Here is a 19,545-nt window from a genome sequence, read left to right as displayed (position 1 = left end):
AATAATATTTAACTCTTCCAAATAATAAACCCGTCCTAATCCGAGCATTTCAAGCACAACTGCGAGAAATGACAATATCCATAACAAATAATTTGTTTAACAAACGCGGGACGCGGGGCAGGAGGGAGGAGACGCCAGTACACGAGGTGAAGCGTTCACGAGCAGACGCGTACACGAGGCAGAGTCCGCACGAGGTGACGCATACGTGAGCACACGTGACAACACGCTCACGACGAGACGCCATTGCCCAGTCACCAGGGTAGACACCATCAAGACCTCTAGAAGAAAGTCGCCACTGTGAGGTGTGAAGAACCTTTGCAGACAATACCTTCACTGGTGTCAGTGTCATTCACGGAACCTGTTAAATTTGGTTCTGTGTAACTAAACGTGACCGGCCAGTGAAGCGCGTCAGTATCTAGGATAGGCTAGACCGGAGCCTAGGACGCGAATTTCGGCAAGCCTTAACTTACACAGTGCCCATATTAGCTAAGTATCCTTATCCTTATTTGATGCATCTGTTACGGCCCTCTCGGGACGCAACGGGGTTCTCACTCTGATGTTGTTAGAGGAAGATATATGTATCCGTTCCCAAGCCAGTAGTGGCTATCAAGGGATGAGATCCGTGATGCAAGTAACTTAAAAGGGAGTAGGGAAAGAAAGTTAAGAACTTAATATTATAATTAACACCATCACCGTTTAAATATATAAAATTAATAAGTGCACAAGGGGGAGGGGTATTAACACTAACAAGGGGATTAATCCTCAATCGATGTCTTCTACTGAAGACGCTGGTGCCATAACTCTCGGTGCCTTCTTCGTGGCCTCACGACGTGTCCTCTGAGAATGCCGAGCCTACCCGGGCCACAGGTCAGCCAAAACGCAGGTCCACTGGGGGCACCGTCGTGGAGGCCGTCAACCACACGTCCAGCTGGTCTGCTGGCAGGTACTGAGCCACCAAGGCTGGTACGGCCACTCCACGAACGATAATAAGGGGTACGCCCTAGACAGGAGTCTCGTGTGATATCACCAATCACCCTCCTGTCCTCAATACCCCAGTGGATGATCGTCTCCAACAGTCGGTCCCGGGTAAATCCTTTCACTGCCACTCCAATGGCAGGCTAACACACCACAGTGTTCTTCCGGGGGGACGACGTCACAACAGCTGCAGCAAACTTCACAGTATGGAGACTGGCTGCCTCGGGTAGACTGACTCAACCTTCAACACAGTGGTCCCAGGTCGACTCTGTAAACAGACACGTCATCAATAACCGGGACACTAATACATCTCACTTACGGGCTCGGGCGCAAACACCTGACGTATCCAGTCCATAGATGGCGCTGTCGTCGGAGCACCACCTCACCAGAGGTCAGGAGCGGCGGTGTTGAGCTCTGAACCAGACTGGAAACTGGTCCTCGAGGCCAGTACACGCTGTCCTCACTAGGTGTCGTCGTCCGTTTGGCGGGGGTTCCGGGAGCTGACCCACAGATGGCGTAGTCGTTACTGCTCCTTGCTCGGACGCTGGATCCGGGTTCGTAACAGCATCTAATAGGGGGTAGGTTTATAGCTGGGTAGCTTGTCGTGATGACGTGCGACAATAAAAAACTACAGGTTATTATTTTTCTGATGTTTAATCTCGTTTTCATGAACATAGATTTCTAGTAGTTTAATTTGTTACTACTGAAACCAATTTGATTTACAGCGTGTGTGAAGAATTCTCCGAGCTGTCATTTCCCATGATAATCAACTCCCAGTGTTCCATGACGAGTCCAGGGGAATCAGAAGATGAGTCGTAACTAACTTCTAGGGAATCGTCATTAAGCTAAGATTCTTTTGTATTCCTTGATTATTATCTGTACTCCTTTACATGCAGAACTCTGTTCATTGGATTAACATGTGTTTATTGTGATTATTATTATTCATGTTCATAATCTATGTTCTCATTAATGATAACGGTAATAATTTTATAAACATTCATAGGATTAGATTATTATACATTGGACTGGTGAACGAACCACACTACTTCCTGGACGTACTGAGTTCCAGTAATAATCCCCCCAATGTAGGTGTTTGAGGCTTTGATTCATTTAATTATACAGCCCATTAATTATTTCAATTATCATATTCTCTAGTATTTTATCCATAGTTACTGGTGCATCTAGAATTTTCTAATGATCATATTTTCTCAGTTTCCCTCTTTCCTATAAAAGCGGGTGGTCCTTCGTAATTGATTTACTATATTAATATTTAAATAATTAGAGTCAAGCCCCAAATGTCCCACAGGCAGGGGGTTGGTGCTGTAGATCCTGCCCCCGTCTACTAGCAGGGGGTTGGTGCTGGATCTGTAGCTCCAGCCCCCCTCTACTGGCAGGAGGTTGGTGCTGGACCTGTAGCTTCAGCCCCCCTCTACTATCAGGGGCTTTTTGCTGGGCGTGAAGCTTCAGCCCACCTCTACTGGCACAGGGTTGGTGCTGGACCTGTAGCTCCAGCCCCTTCTACTGGCAAGGGGTTTTTGCTGGGTGTGAAGCTCCAGCCCACCTCTACTGGCAGGGGTTTTTTGCTGGGCGTGAAGCTCCAGCCCCCCCTCTACTGGCAGGGGGTTGGTGCTGGACCTGTAGCTCCAGCCCCTCCCCCTCTACTGGCAGGGGGTTGGTGCTGGACCTGTAGTTTCAGCCCCTTCTACTGGCAAGGGGTTGGTGCTGAACTTGAAGCTCCAGCCCCCTCTACAGGCAGTGGGTTGGTTCTGGACCTCTAGCTCCAGCCCCCACCCCCCCACACTACTGGTAGGGGGTTGGTGCTCGACCTGTAGCTCCAGCCCAACTCTACTGGCAGGGAGGTTGGTGCTGGACCTGTAGCTCCAGTCCCTCTCTACTGACAGGGGGTTGGTTCTGGACCTGTAGCTCCAGCCCCCCCTCTGCTGGCAGGAGGCTGGTACTGGACCTGTAGCTCCAGACCACCCCTTCTACTGGCAGGAGGCTGGTACTGTACCTGTAGCTCCAGCCCCCCTCTACTGGCAGGGAGGTTGGTGCTGGACCTGTAGCTCCAGCCCCCCTCTACTGGCAGGGAGGTTGGTGCTGGACCTGTAGCTCCAGCCCCCCTCTACTGGCAGGGGGTTGGTGCTGGACCTGTAGCTCCAGCCCCCCTCTACTGGCAGGGGGTTGGTGCTGGACCTGTAGCTCCAGCCCCCTCTACTGGCAGGGGGTTGGTGCTGGACCTGTAGCTCCAGCCCCCCTCTACTGGCAAGAGGTTTGTGCTGGACCTGTAGCTCCAGCCCCCCTCTACTGGCTGGGGGGTTGGTGCTGGACCTGTAGCTCCAGCCCCCCTCTACTGGCAGGGGGTTGGTGCTGGACCTGTAGCTCCAGCCCCCCTCTACTGGCAGGGGGTTGGTGCTGGACCTGTAGCTCCAGACCACCCCTTCTACTGGCAGGAGGCTGGTACTGGACCTGTAGCTCCAGCCCCCCTCTACTGGCAAGGAGGTTGGTGCTGGACCTGTAGCTCCAGCCCCCCTCTACTGGCAGGGAGGTTGGTGCTGGACCTGTAGCTCCAGCCCCCCTCTACTGGCAGGGGGTTGGTGCTGGACCTGTAGCTCCAGCCCCCCTCTACTGGCAGGGGGTTGGTGCTGGACCTGTAGCTCCAGACCACCCCTTCTACTGGCAGGAGGCTGGTACTGGACCTGTAGCTCCAGCCCCCCTCTACTGGCAAGGAGGTTGGTGCTGGACCTGTAGCTCCAGCCCCCCTCTACTGGCAGGGAGGTTGGTGCTGGACCTGTAGCTCCAGCCCCCCTCTACTGGCTGGGGGGTTGGTGCTGGACCTGTAGCTCCAGCCGCCCTCTACTGGCAGGGGGTTGGTGCTGGACCTGTAGCTCCAGCCCCCCTCTACTGGCAGGGGGTTGGTGCTGGACCTGTAGCTCCAGCCCCCCTCTACTGGCAAGAGGTTTGTGCTGGACCTGTAGCTCCAGCCCCCCTCTACTGGCAGGGGGTTGGTGCTGGACTTGTAGCTCCAGCCCCCCTCTACTGGCAGGGGGTTTGTGCTGGACCTGTAGCTCCAGCCCCCTCTACTGGCAGGGTTTGGTGCTGGACCTGTAGCTCCAGCCCCCCCCCTCTGCTTGCAGGGGAATGGTGCTGGACCTGTAGCTCTAGCACCTCCCCCCCTCTACAGGCAGGAGGCTGGTACTGGACCTGTAGCTCCAGCCCCCTTCTACTGGCAGGGGCTTGGTGCTGGATCTGTAGCTCCAGCCCACCTCTACTGGCGGGGGGTTGGTGCTGGACCTGTAGCTTCAGCCCCCCTCTACTGACAGGGGGGGGGGTTGGTGCTGGACCTGTAGCTTCAGCCCCCCTCTGCTGACAGGGGGGGGGGAGGGTTGGTGCTGGACCTGTAGCTCCAGCCCCCCCCCCTCTGCTTGCAGGGGAATGGTGCTGGACCTGTAGCTCTAGCACCTCCCCCCCTCTACAGGCAGGAGGCTGGTACTGGACCTGTAGCTCCAGCCCACCTCTACTGGCAGGGGGTTGGTACTGGACCTGTAGCTCCAGCCCCCCTCTACTGGCAGGGGGTTGGTGCTGGACCTGTAACTCCAGCCCCCCTCTACTGGCAGATGGATTGGTTCTGGACCTGTAGCTCCAGCCCACCTCTACTGGCAAGAGGTTTGTGCTGGACCTGTAGCTCCAGCCCCCCTCTACTGGCAGGGGGTTCGTGCTGGACCTGTAGCTCCAGCCCCCCTCTACTGGCAGGGGTTGGTGCTGAACCTGTAGCTCCTATCGCCCCTCTACTGGCAGGGGGTTGGTGCTGGTCCTGTAGCTTCAGCCCCTCTCGACTGGCAGGGGGTTGGTGCCGGACCTGCAGCTCCAGCCCCCCCCCCCCCTCTGCTGGCAGGGGGTTGGTGCTGGACCTGTAGCTCCAGCCCCGCTCAACTGGCAGGGGGTTGGTGCTGGACCTGTAGCTCCAGCCCCCATCTACTGGCAGGGGGTTGGTGCTGGGCCTGTAGCTCCAGCCCCCTCTACTGGCAGGGGGACTGGTGCTGGTCCTGTAGCCGCAGCCCCCTTCTACTGGCAGGGGGTTTGTGCTGGATCTGTAGCTCCAGCCCCTCTCTGCGGGCCGCTCCAAGCAACAGCCTAGTGGACCAAACTCTGACAGGTCTCTCAAGAGCCTGGCCTCGGGCCGGGCTTGGGGAATAGAAGAACTCCCAGAACCCCAACAACCAGGTATCAACCAGGTATACTTTCTTGGTAGGTTGGTGGAGTGTCACCCGCTCTCTGCGCCTCTGTGAGGGGTGCCAGGATCCCGGGTTCAATCACCATGCAGGCCAGAAATGGTTAACATGTTTACTGTTTTCTGTTGCCTTTCACCTATTGCCTCTGTTCACCTACCAGTAAATATCTATCCAGGAATTAGTCAACTATTGTAGATTGTATGTTAAGGAAAGTCAGTAGTTGACCTTGGGGAACCCCGATAAACCTAAGAACAGGCTTCCTCTCCTCAAAACCCAACTCAATATCTTGTGATATGACCTATGAGAGAAAATAAAAAACTTACTGTTAGTTGCTTCTGGTGGATCTCTCCAGTGATTTCCTGAACTTTATTCATGATGCTGGAGGCTGAGTCTCCCAGGTGTACGGGGTCAGCTGTGGCACCTGTCTCTGTGGTGGTCATCTCCAGGGCCTCCCTGATGGTCTCCTGCACCTGTAATTACCAACACAAACATTAATGGTGGAGGCCGAGTCTCCCAGGTGTACGGGGTCAGCTGTGGCACCTGTCTCTGTGGTCATCTCCAGGGCCTCCCTGATGGTCTCCTGCACCTGTCATTACCAACACAAACATTAATGGTGGAGGCTGAGTCTCCCAGGTGTACGGGGTCAGCTGTGGCACCTGTCTCTGTGGTCATCATCTCCAGGGCCTCCCTGATGGTCTCCTGCACCTGTCATTACCAACACAAACATTAATAGTGGAACCTGGACTCTAATGAAGCATCAGGCTCTGAGTAAAGTTACAGGAAAAATATCAAATAGTCAAAGCACTGGCTAAATATCTCCAGTCAACTTACAAATTTGGTCACATTTGACCCGTGCCACATATATACTTGGCGCCACAAACAGCTAAACACAGAAAACAAATGCCTTGTCGTAACACCAAAGATCAGCTGATGCCATTAATACAACATTCCGCCCTACGGTGCGGCAAATCTCCCTCTAACATTCACCTCTGTTGTAGTCGCCGCTCCTGTATCTACACCATAACGCAACAGGCACCTTTGAAACTTATTATCCTCAACATAAACGCGTCTCCCAACATCTGAACTGGTGCAGTCATCAAGAGGACAAACCCCTCTTGCAAATTGCACCTACTATCAAGAAGAAGAAGAAGAAGAAGAAAAAGAAAAGTAAAGTAACTGGACTACCTGCTTGATGGGGTCCTGGGAGTTCTTCTACTCCCCAAGCCCGGCCCGAGGCCAGACTTGACTTGTGAGAGCTTGGTCCACCAGGCTGTTGCTTGGAGCGGCCCTCAGGCCCACATACCCACCACAGCCGGGTTGGTCCGGCACTCCTTGAAGAAAACAATCTAGTTTCCTCTTGAAGATGTCCATGGTTGTTCCGGCAATATTTCTGATGCTTGCTGGTAGGACGTTGAACAACCGTGGACCTCTGATGTTCATACAGTGTTCTCTGATTGTGTCCATGGCACTTCTGCTCTTCACTGGTTCTATTCTGCATTTTCTTCCATGTCGTTCACTCCAGTACGTTGTTATTTTACTGTGCAGATTTGGGACCTGTCCCTCCAGTATTTTCCATGTGTATATTATTTGGTATCTCTCTCGTCTCCTTTCTACCGAGAACATTTGGAGAGCTTTGAGATGATCCCAATAATTTAGGTGCTTTATCTCGTCTATGCGTGCCGTATATGTTCTCTGTATTCCCTCTATTTCAGCAATCTCTCCTGCTCTGAAGGGGGAAGTGAGTACTGAGCAGTGTGACGGTGTCCACCCCTATATTTCTTCCTTCCCAGCTTAGAAGAGTCATATCTCCGTAGCCTAAGTATTCTCTGATGTTCAGGGAACATTTTCATGTGTGGGAAAGCGTGGAGCATGATTAAGCTGGCTGTAAAATGGCCAGCTAAGTTTGATAATGCAGGGGGCTTACACCTTTTGGGGCACGAGACGGTGCCGAGCCATCCTGTTTCCCGCCAAGACATCGTGACACTCCCGGCACCTGCACATGACCTCACCTGGCCAGGTGAGGTCACGTGCCGGAAGTGACCAATGACGAGAGCCCTCGGGCGGTGTGACGTCACGAGGCGGAGGGCTCTCGGGGCGGCTGGCGCCTGGGCGGGAGGAGTACGTCACGAGCCGTCATAGAGGGAGGACGCGCTCAGTTGAGCTCAGGATCTAGAAAGCCCTTACCAGTAGATTTAAGCTTCGCTTCAATTCTGCAGACAGTCTGAGAAGCCATCCAACTTCCGTGGAGTGCCCAGAAGCAAGGACGGGCCGGATTTGAGAGCCGAGAGTTCTATCAAGAGTCTGCAGCAGAGGGAACGTCGGGCTGGTGACGTCTGGGACGCCAAGTGGACCACGTATTCCACATCAAGCGAAAAGCTACGGCCAGGCCAAATCTACTGGCAGTGAGGCGAGGGGAAGCTGTGCTGGACTGCGAGGTGTTGGCAGTGCCAGTGAGAATGGAGGACAATGACGGAGGTACCTGTCTCCAGCACCCCGTACAAGAGGAGGAGGAGGAGGAAGGCAGTACCTGTTGGGAGTCAGTACGGCGAAGACGCGTTATCACGAGGACGACGGAGGAACCTGGGTGTGTGGGAACTGTTCATCAGGAGACCAAAAGCCAGGACCAGGAGCCTCAACATCCCCCAACAGAGGACGAGTCAGCTTCGTGGTTGGAGTGAAATAAGGTAGATAATTGTCCCTCCCTTCACCCCTTTTTGATCTAGGCAAGCTAGGGTATTTTATATGTTGTGAACATTTCTACTCATCATTTTATTGTCTAAGTGACAGAATATTAGGCTGGGAGCCTAGAGCTCATGTAGGCTTGATGGTGGTGGATCATAAATATATTAATGCGGTGATGTTAGTAATCCTGGAATTGGTAGCTGGTGTGCAAGGAGCCAACAACGAACTCTGAAACGCCCAGCTGATCGCATCGCTAGAGGCGTGGGAAAGTCACGACGTTCTGACAGTTGGAGGTATCAGCTGATCAGTGTTGCCAGAGGCGCGAGGTTTGTGCCCGCCACCTGACGGGTGGACCCAGTCAGCTGACTGTGTTGCCAGAAGCTGTGCCACGAAGAGTGTTGTTGCCAGTGGATGATTCCAAACATAGACATTTCTTTATGCCATTTATATGTGTATATTTGCTTTTTCTTCAGTAAACTTTTAAACTAACTGATGAGTTTAAGTGAGCCTTCATTCTCTATGCCTATATATATATATATTTATGAGACCATTTATGACACCTTGCACTGCACATGATATTGCATCCTTAGCCAAGATAATTAATGAGACCACTGATGTGTTGCTGGGACACGAGTATGAACACCCAGCTGGCGACCTCAGAACAGACCAGATAAAGCAAGAGAAAATGTCCCAGTGTCAGGACGGGCAGGTTTGGGTGAGTTATAGGAAGCTTGAACCTCCCCACTCGCTAGGGGTGTATAAGGCCAGCCCTTAGTTGACTGGGGAGCCCAAGAGCGAGCAGTGGCACCCGGTACTGAGGGGCTAAGACCTGTGGGACGACCCCAATCCACAGGTTGGAAGGGGGTGAACCCTGACAGCAGTACTCAAGACGGGACTACACAAGTGATTTGAAGAGTACAACCATTGTGATGGGATCTCTGGACTTGAAGGTTCTCGTAATCCATCCTATCATTTTTCTGGCTGACGCAATACTTTCTTGGTAATGATTCCTAAATGTTAGGTCATCGGACATCATTATTCCCAAATCCTTGACATGCTGTTTTTCTACTATGGGCAGATTCGATTGTGTTTTGTACCCTGTATTATGTTTCAGATCCTCATTTTTGCAGTATCTGAATACCTGGAATTTATCACCGTTAAAATCATGTTATTTTCTGCTGCCCAATCGAAAACTTTGTTAATATCTGTTTGTAGTTTATCAATGTCTTCAGCAGAGATAATTTTCATGCTGATTTTTGTATCATCTGCAAAGGATGACACGAAGCTGTGACTTGTATTTTTGTCTATATCTGATATGAGAATAAGGAACAGCAGTGGTGCAAGGACTGTACCTTGAGGTGCAGAGCTTTTAACTGCGCTCGGACTCGATTTTACTTGATTGACTGTTACTCTCTGTGTTCTGTTTGACAGGAAATTGAGTATCCAGCATCCTACTTTACCAGTTATACCCATTGACCTCATTTTGTGTGCAATCACTCCAGGGTCACATTTGTCGAATGCCTTTGCAAAATCTTTGCAATAATGCAGATGTCATATCAGATGATTCGACATCTGCATTATGTTTTTCTTCTAATGCCTCAGTGATTTTGTCATAGTGGTCAAGTAGCTGTGAGAGGCATGATCTTCCTGCTCTAAATCCATGTTGGCCTGGATTGTGGAGGTCATTGGTTTCCATGAATCTAGTGACCTGACTCCTGATCACTCTCTCAAATACTTTTATGATGTGCGATGTTAGTGCAACTGGTCTATAATTCTTTGCCAATGCTTTGCTCCCTCCCTTGTGTAGAGGGGCTATGTCTGCTGCTTTAAGAGCATCTGGTATGTCCCCTGTGTCCAAGCTCTTCCTCCACACTATACCGAGTGCCTGTGCTACTGGCACTTTGCATTTCTTTATAAATATTGAATTCCATGAGCCTGGACCCGGGGCTGAATGCATAGGCATACTGTCAATTTCTTTTTCAAAATCTGCTATGCTCGTGTTGATATCAGTTATATTTACAGGTGTTTGGCTATCATTCATAAAGAAATTGTCCGAATCTTCCACTTTCATGCTGTGTATTGGAGTGCTAAACATGTCCTCATACTGCTTTTTTTAGGATTTCACTTATTTCTTTGTCATCCTCAGTGTATGAATCTTCACTAATACGAATAGGTCCAATACTGGCAGTGGTTTTCGCTTTTGATTTAGCATATGTGAAGAAATATTTTGGGTTTTCTTTATTTCTTGAATTGCTTTCTATTCTAGTTGCCTTTCTTCAGTCTGATAGGAATGTTTCAGTCTCTGTTCAATTTCTTCAATCTCCCTGTTTAAATTATTTCTTCTTTGTATGGAGAGACGTGTCTGCTTAAGCATTTCCGTTAATTTCTTCCTTCTTTTGTAATGTCGTCTGCATTCTCTTTCTACATTGGACCTCTTTCTGGCTTTCCTCAAAGGAACATGTTTCAGACAGACTTCATATGCTTCAGAAGGAAGTTTTTCTATTCCTTGTGTACGATTTTTATTTCTTAGAATATTTTCCCATTGAATGTTTGTAAGTTCCCTGTTTATTTTCTCCCAGTTTATCCTTTTATTATTAAAACTGAATATATTGAATAACCCTTCTCGCTTGTTGTTTCTCTTGGGCCTCGTGCCGTTATTAATGTTAGTTTGCACTTCAATGAGCTTGTGATCCGAGTACGTAGTGTCTGAGACAGTAATGTCTCTGATTAGCTCCTCTTTGTTCTAGAATATTAGGTCCAGTGTGTGTTCGTTCCTAGTTGGTTCTGTAATCTGCTGAGTGAGAATTTGTCACAGAATCTCAGTAGTTCTCTGACCTGTAGTTGGTTATTTCCAGGTTGACTTCCTGCTATGATGTTATTGTTTGCTATTCTCCATTTTAAACTGGGTAGATTGAAGTCTCCAAGGAAGATAATATCTGGTACTGGGTTTGCTAGGTTATCAAGGATATTCTCTATTTTGTGGATGTGTTCAGTGAATTCCTCAACTGTTGCATCTGGCGGTTTGAATATTAAAATAATAAGTAAATTTATATTTTCTCCTTTGATTCCAAGTACCTCTACCACCTCATTGGACGAGTTCAGGAGCTCTGTGCATGCCAGCTCCTCTTTAATATACAGAACTACTCCTCCACTTGACCTAATTACTCTGTCACATCTATATAGATTATAATTCAGAATCCAGATTTCACTATCCATGTGGTCTTTTGTGTGGGTTTCTGTAAATGCACCATATATTGAGTTCGATTCTATTAGGAGGCCATTTATGAACTTAACTTTATTTCTTGATTTTGGTTTCAAGCCTTGTATGTCTGCAAATATGAATGATTTCCCACAATGCGTGTCACTTCTGGTGGGCTTTGGTAGTTCTTCCCCCACTCTACCCAGGTCCAGGGTGAGTTGTTTTGGAAGTGGTTCGTCCAGTCTTGGTAGTAGGACGGGTGTTGTGTGGTGTAGTACCTGTGTGCTTGTTGACAATTTGTATTCCAGTCTTGTGGGTATCTCCCTTCCCCTCTGTAATCCTGTAGTGGTTCCATCTGACTGTTTCTCTTTTTTATATTTTCTACTCTTTTTCTGCCTTCCTCCAAAAAAAATCAGTAGTGTCATATTGATCTTCCCGTCTATAACGCTGCGTACCTCTCACGTGGAATTCCGGACCCTGAAGATTGTAGCATTTATTGTCCTTAACCCTTAAACTGCGCAACGCGCCTGCAGGCTCACGTCTGGTTTGCGCTACACGCCTCCGGGTATTTGTATTTTTCACGTTCCATTCAAAACTCCCGCGGCTACATGGGGTTCACATCAGCTTCCTCAGGGCTATTGTAAACAGACACCATCTTTAAAAAAAATCGTGGTCCACATTCCCAGGTGTGGGAGCCTCAGTAGTGTGTGAGCAACCAAGTCTGGCGCTCGCAGCATGAGCGCACAGCACTGCTGTTCAGCGTGTGACCACAACATCGCCTAATAAGGTCAAAATATATATATAACTTGTATTATTTAGCCTTGATAGTGTTATAGAAGAGCCTGAGTGTGATAATGACTGGGTACAATGTTCAAATATCAGTGATTCAATGCTGTTCACGATGTTCACAGCGCTAGCCACAGCACCACAGCATTATTTCGTCCATCTAGGAATCTTCAAATGATTTCTAAGGTTCCTTTTCAAAATAAACGTGTGGTCAATTATTCATTTACAGGAATTAGTGACCAGGATTGTGATAATAGCAGGATTGTGGTTATAATTAGCGTTGTGCGTAGTATTGTGGAAGGAGGAATTTTGGTGAGGGAGGGAGGGCGAGAATTGAGGTAGCCTCATTGTGTGTGTGTGGCTGCAACTCTTTGTTTTGCTCACCATACTAGCTTAGTGGTTCGCTATGGGCAACACATATGTACATGGGTATATATAGTGTGTGTATATAGTGTAAGAACAGCAACAGGAGAATGTTGAGAGGAGCTATTTTGGTGAGGGAGGTGACGTAATTGTAGGTCGTCAGCTATCGGCTGTGTGATTTTTCATGCAGTGTATGGTGGCCACTGTACTGTTTGGACACAATACCGGCTTACTTGCATAGTTCTGGTAAATAAAACATGTAGATAGGTATATAGAACATGTGTAAATAGAACTATAACAGTATGGTGGGAGGAGCAATGTTGGCGAGTAAGATGTTGGAGTGAGGGAGACTGGCTGGGTGTGGCTGCTCTCACTCGAGGTGTTTGAGTGTGTTGATGGTGAATGTATATAGTGTGTGACAGTGTATTGTGTGTAAATAGATTGTATATATACATAAATTAGGATGATACATAGTAAATATGTGCTGCATATGTGTACACAAGTGTCATGCACGTAACACAGTGTCTTTGGACAGTACGGATGTTTTACTGCCATAATATAGTGTACGTGTTCACTATACATAGGATTAGCACGTAAAAACAAATAAAATGTATTTGGAACTGTGCAAAAAAAATGAACGAAAACATATTCACGGCAACTCGCACGCCCCGCCCCGAGCGCCCTACTGGCCCCAGGAGCATACGTCACGGGCGAACAGGGAATGATGACATCACGCCCCAACTTATGGACCCCATAGCAGCCAAAGTACAATTTCAATTTTTTTTCTACATACCCATACTGAGGGAAGGGTTTCTAACACTTTAAAAAGAAAAAAGAATTTTTTCCAGAGAATTTATTTCCTGCACACTGCGGGGGTGTCATATTTGGAGGCAACGCAGTTAAGGGGTTAATTGAAAATTGACATAATTTAGGGTGGAAGTATCTACACCCTGTTCCAAAACAGCATGTACCCCTTGCCAACATGTTCCTGCATTTTCAAGGATGCAGAAAATTGCATTTTGCTCCTACTTTTCCCTATTTGCATATTCCTTGAGCATAGAATTTGCAAATATTTTCAGTTTTTGCGTTTTTCAAGGTATTTATACCTGTGCCTGTCTTGTCTACCTCTTTATTGGAGCCATCTCCGTCTTTCGTCCCAATTCCTTCATACATGCACTCTGTCTCACTGTTGCTCTCATTGTCTATATTACCTGGCTCTGCAACATTGCTGTTATTTTGTACCACAATACCCTCTTCCTCCACACTACTGCTGCGGTTCTCTAAACTATCTGTTCCTGAGTTTTGGTCGTTATCCAATGTTGTCTTTTCCCAGTCCGCATATATCACTGGTAGCTTTTCTGTGAATGATAATCTCTGTGACTCAGGAATGTTTTTCATCAGTTTAATAATGTTCTCCCACATTAAACTGTTATCTTTGCAAACCCAGTAAATTCCTTGCCTGTTTGTGTACCCTGGAGATAATTCTGCACAGCCCAGGTGAAATCTTACGTTACAGATGCAACACTTGACGCCTACAGTACGTCTTCCCAATACTTCCGAACACTCGCCACACATCTCCATTGTCTGATGTATTGTATTTGTGCTTCACTGTATGGATAACTTGTTGATGTAAGTAATTTTACTCTTTATAAAATTATTTGTATATATTTATAATATTATATTATATACTGTATATTTGAAATATTATGTATGCAATTTTGTTCAAACTTTATGGCAGGTACTTTGTGTGGGATATCTGGGACTTGACTCAATTTATTCAATTATTAAATTAATGAAAACAATTACGAAGGACCACCCACTTTTAAGAAAAGAGGGAAACTAATAAAAAGTGATCATTATGAACACAAGAACCAGTGTCTATGGATAAATATTATGAAGCATAATCACTTAAATAATTAATGGGCTGTATAGTTAATTAATTTAAATCAAAGCCTCAAACACCTACATTGGGGGGGGGTATTGCTAGAACTTCATATACGTCTAGGAACTAGTGTGGTTCGTGCACCAGTTCATTGTGTAATAACTAATCTTATGACCAAATTAAAGAAATCTATAGAAGATTATCACCAGTAATTATAAAGATCATTAGCATCAGAAATTAATCATTCAAATAAACACAAATTATCTCCAATGTACATGACGAGTATCCGATCAGATAAATGATGTATAAATAATGAATTTTAGAGTAAATAAATGAGTACAAAAAAGTCTTAGCTTTAAGACGATTTCAATGACATCATTCACGCCTCATCCTTGTGATCTCCGGAATTCCTCGTAGAAACACTTGGAGGTGAATAACACGAAGTTAGGTAACAGCTCGTTGACTCCTCACATGCGAGCTGTAATTTAAGGGATATTACGTAGCATTGAACTAGGCTACTTAAATCTCTATATTCATGAAAATGGAAAATAAATTTGATATGGTACTAACGTTGGATTTGCTATGGTCGCTCTATATAACGACAAGCTGCCCCGACATATACAATCTCTAATGATGCATCAAAAGGGAATTATATACTTTTCTAAGGGTACAAATTATGTTGAAGCTTGCCGATACCGTGTCTCAAGCTCAAACTCCCGCAATGTCGTACACGTGGTTGATAGCTTGGCTTGAATATCGACGCGTTATTGGTTGGCCGGTCACTGCAGATCACGTAGAACAATAATAACTCATTCTGTGTTGAGTACCAGGGTAATTCTTGCTGATAATCTCAACGTCACGTGTCTCAGACTCTGACGCCACGACCTTGTTGCTCAATTCCGCAACACGAGACTTCCGCGCCACACACAATGGCGTCTCGATCCACAATGGCTTCTCCCTCCTCTCCAACCCACGTCCCGCATTCGCCACAGAAATTATTTATCACGAATAATATTATTTCGCGCAATTGTGGTTGAAATACTTTAATAAAGACTGGATTGTAATTCTAGGGAGTTAAATATTATTACTTTCTCATCTTATGGTAGTAAACAAGAAATGGAGAAGATTTTAGTTTTCTCCATGGCATTCATGCGAGACGGTAAAATTATTACTTGATAACGATTGTAACTAAAACTCTCGATTTAGAGTTATTTGGGAGTTATGTTATCCATAAATAATTATCACACGGAATACTGATGATTTTAGAGAATCACATTCAATTCTCTAACACACTGGATATAAATGTGTTTAACTAGGTATATTCTGATGCAATACTGGTGCTTGGTTTCGTAAGAATTCCAGTATCCACATGCAGATATAATAGTTAGTTCATGTGAACATTATGGTTAGTAAGTTTTAGTAACTACAGTAGTTAGTATATTTTAATACTAATTTATTGTAATACAATAGTATTGTATTAGTGTTGGAAATTTCCAACACTTAGGTAGGGTAGTGAAGCTGGTCCCCGGTGCGGTACAGTTGACCCCTTGTTGTCCCAGGATGATGCCACCAGTTTCCAGTTACTCGATTTATAACACTGATTTATTCTTTGCTTGTATTCTTACAAGGAATTTTCTGCCTAATTTCTGCCTTGCAATGGTATTCACTCACTTTATTACTAGTTCCTAGATCCACATAATGAAGCATCCTAGACTATAATGAAGCATTAGGCTCTGAGTAAAGTGACTGGACTATAATGAAGCATCAGGCCCCGAGTAAAATAATTTCACAATATAAGTAATGTTGTTTCTCTACACTGACCACAGTGTAGAGGAACACCAAGATGACAGTTGACATGGTTGTAGTGAACAATGAGTGTTAACCACAGTGTAGAGAAACACCAAGATGACAGTTGACATAGTTGTAGTGAACACTGACCACAGTGTAGAGAAACACCTAGATGACAGTTGACATGGGTGTAGTGAACACTGACCACAGTGTAGAGAAACCCCAAGATGACAGTTGACATAGTTGTAGTGAACACTGACCACAGTGTAGAGAAACACCTAGATGACAGTTGACATGGGTGTAGTGAACACTGACCACAGTGTAGAGAAACACCAAGATGACAGTTGACTTTATTAATAAAAATGTTTCCTATATATAAAGTCTACTCTCATCTTGATGTGTCTCCATGTCAAAAGTGTTTATATTGAGGCAAAACTACACTCAGTTGGGTGAGAACAATGTGACCTTCAGCAACGTACCTTCACTGAAGTGTGGACAGTCTTGACATCTGGGAAGAGTTCCTGGCACTTCTGGAGCCAATCTTCTACCTTTATCTTGCACTCATCAGCTGTGTCTATGGTTGTGCCAACCTCCTGTGGGGTGTTGACTGTGTCGAGGCTCCCCAACATGGCCTGCAGCTGAGTCTTCCCTTCCTCTCCTTGTGTTGTCATATCCACCACACTGGTATCCTCCAGTTCCAAGAGCTTCATTGCTGACTTGTTCTGCTCTACCAGAGCATAGAGTCTGTCCTGGAGCTGGAGGTGCTGAGTCTTCCAGTCCCCCAGCTGCCCCTGGTACTCCCCCAGCTGGGACAGTACCTCTTCACAGCTAATAATGAGGCTGCTGATGATGATCTTCTGCTCCTGCACCAGGGAACGTAACGTCTTACTGATGCCTCTGGCGGGACCTTCATAAGGTTTTGCTGGCACTACTTCCTCAATTGTTAGCTGGATATTTTTGAGTTTCCTAACTAAAGCCTCCACAGCATAGTTAATTGGGAACTGAGTAGCTGCTGTGGCAGCGTACTCGGCACGGCAGCTGGGGCAGGTCAGCTGACCATTCTTGACAGCATTGTCAATACACTGGGAGCAGAATGTGTGGCCACACAGCAGTGTACGAGGTCGTAGTTGATTGTCGTCATAATCGTTAAAACACACTGAACATTCCTCTGGCTTGTTATCCTGTGGAAAAGAATATTTGGTTATGCTAGATGTATTTACAACAAAAACTAATATTACAGTACTTTATTCACTAATACAAATTACATAATATTTATATACATTCTTTGCATTATCTATTCTAGAGCAGGGTTAATATTACTGACAGATTAACACATTCACAGCAAGGCCAATATTTTTTATAAACATATCCCTGAGTATGGGATAATATATTTTGGTAACATATTGCAGCAACAGGGCTGTTTGTAAGCCATACCTGAGAGTACAGACTAACAAAACCTGTCCTTTCTTTATTAGGAATAATGGAAGAAAATGTATGTATCGTATGTGATAATGGGGGAAGGATCAAGTATTCTTAGTCTAAGTTGGACAATAAGTACACTGTGGGTTACATCGTAACACATGGGTTTTATTGAATAACTCTGGATTATTTTACACTTACTATGGCAACACACAATTACGTTACAGAATTGTTGACCCTTGACACCATTTTATCATCCTTCAACCTTTTCTCCCTAGAAACAATGGGTAAGCATAATAAAATACTGTATAATTGTTTACACTTTGGCGAATCATAGTTGATGACAGCCACCTCCGACACTCGGTCTCGGTGACCACTTGGACGAACAATCCTCGCTTAATCAAACGTTTGTATCTTCCACTGAACATGTAGTACCAAATTCAATTTGTTCAGATCTTCTGAGAATTCAATAGAGCGAGGATTGTTAGAGTGACGATGAACTGTACTCTTTTCAGCTTTCTAACCTCAATTTTCATGCTATGTCATTCATTTTGCTATCAAATTGTTTACAATATAAAGGGGGAACATTTAAAACCAGTCCCATAATATTCAGACAATAAATGGAATTATGAAAAATGTATTAATTGATGACGGCATTACCTTCATCAGGGACTCGGCATGTTTTGGTTTTATGATGTCGATACGTTCATCAGGCCGCGAAACCCCCTGATATTATTAGTTAGTGTTTGTTAACCCCTGGGCTGCTCTTGCGATTTTAGCCTGCAACATGTCTTATAAAAGTGTTCATTTGTGTTCCCTGATATGGTTAAAATAGAAATTATTTTGTGCCATATTTTGGCCGCAATAGGTCGAGGAAGTCTGGCAAAAGTGAGGCGTTGACAGAATAATCATCGGAGGCGGTCAGCTCCACCAGAGTTTTCAGGCGGGAGTTGCCACAAAGATATTATTACTTAATTATTTCAATGTCTCTGATTTTTTTTTTTTTTGAGTAATATTATTCAATAGTGTGTAGTGTGATATATTTATATAATAAAATGTGTGACCCACCGCTATACTCAAAAAGTATTGTGAGCATATTAGTGATTCAATTACAGTGCATCCTCACTTTAACAAACCCCACTCTAACGAATTCCCGGATGGTCCGAACGAATTGTATTTGGCACTAAAGTTCAATGGAACATACAAAAATTCATTTGCATTGTTCCACTGATGGTGATGACCTAGGCCGGCATGGCAGGGCTGTGAGAGCTGTGTACTGTACACACTCTCCACAGCGTTCACTTCAATATCAGTATCACTAGTATGAGACACCTGTGTTAGGTCTTTTTCCAGATTTGAGTTATCAAAATCACTGGCATGCTCATCTTCAAACAATATGCCTTGTATTCCAACATCAGAGAGTGTTTTCTCAAAAACATGGCCAACTAGGGACTGGGAGCTCGATATGGATGCATACGAAATGGTTGCTACCTTGAATATGAGCCTGCCACCACCGCAGGGAAAGCTGGGAATTATTTTCAAGCCGGCAAACACCTCAGGAATCCATCTTGTACCCCAAGTTTTGAATCCTACAATATACCTACAAGTGCCTTAACCACTGTGATGCGCCAAGTTAATTTTGACATTTGCCCTGTGCGCATGAAATCAAGTGTTCCCAAAAAAATCCTTTTTGTTTGTAAAATGATAAATTCTCTTCCCTGAACATGTCTATGTAAAAATAAATACAAAATTCCACTTACTTTGGCTGTGGGGACGTGGACAAGGTGCGCTGTGACGTCATCATGGCTGGTCGCCCATACATGAAACTTCCAGAGGCAGTTGCGCAGGCCATTCAAGCACCACGAGTTGCCACAAATATATTTTCAATTATTTGTTCAATGCATTTCCAATGCAGTTTTATTTGTTTTTTTATTGTATATGATGCATATTTGTGTTTTTTACAATATGTACACAATAGAACGTTCATAATGTTCCATGGAACTGTGATACGTGTGTCAGTAATGAGTCCACAATGTTTATTGTTGCAATATTACTTGTTAAAAATTCATTAAAATTAAAATATGTACAGTTTCACACACTATTTACTCAGTAACACACTGTATTACACAATCAGTACTTCAGAAGTGAGTAATAATCAATGAAGTAGTCCATGGAACAAAGCGCAACTTTGCTCTCGTTGCACCAGGTGCAGATAGATTTTC

The 19,545-nt window shown here is 45.6% G+C and overlaps 1 protein-coding gene across 1 annotated transcript in view; it reads right to left on the bottom strand.

Moving 5' to 3' along the window:
• Positions 1–19,545, bottom strand: part of LOC138371896 (tripartite motif-containing protein 59-like) — a 102,241-nt gene that overhangs the window by 44,583 nt on the left and 38,113 nt on the right. The window contains exon 3 of the mRNA XM_069336944.1: positions 16,384–17,085. Within this exon, the coding sequence (XP_069193045.1) occupies positions 16,384–17,085 (702 nt within the window). The remainder of the gene's footprint in view (positions 1–16,383; positions 17,086–19,545) is intronic.

The sequence above is a fragment of the Procambarus clarkii genome, chromosome 37, assembly GCF_040958095.1.
Source record: "Procambarus clarkii isolate CNS0578487 chromosome 37, FALCON_Pclarkii_2.0, whole genome shotgun sequence".
NCBI lineage: Eukaryota > Metazoa > Arthropoda > Malacostraca > Decapoda > Cambaridae > Procambarus > Procambarus clarkii.
Note: the sequence above shows the minus strand (reverse complement) of the source record. Positions and strands in the feature narration are given on the sequence as shown.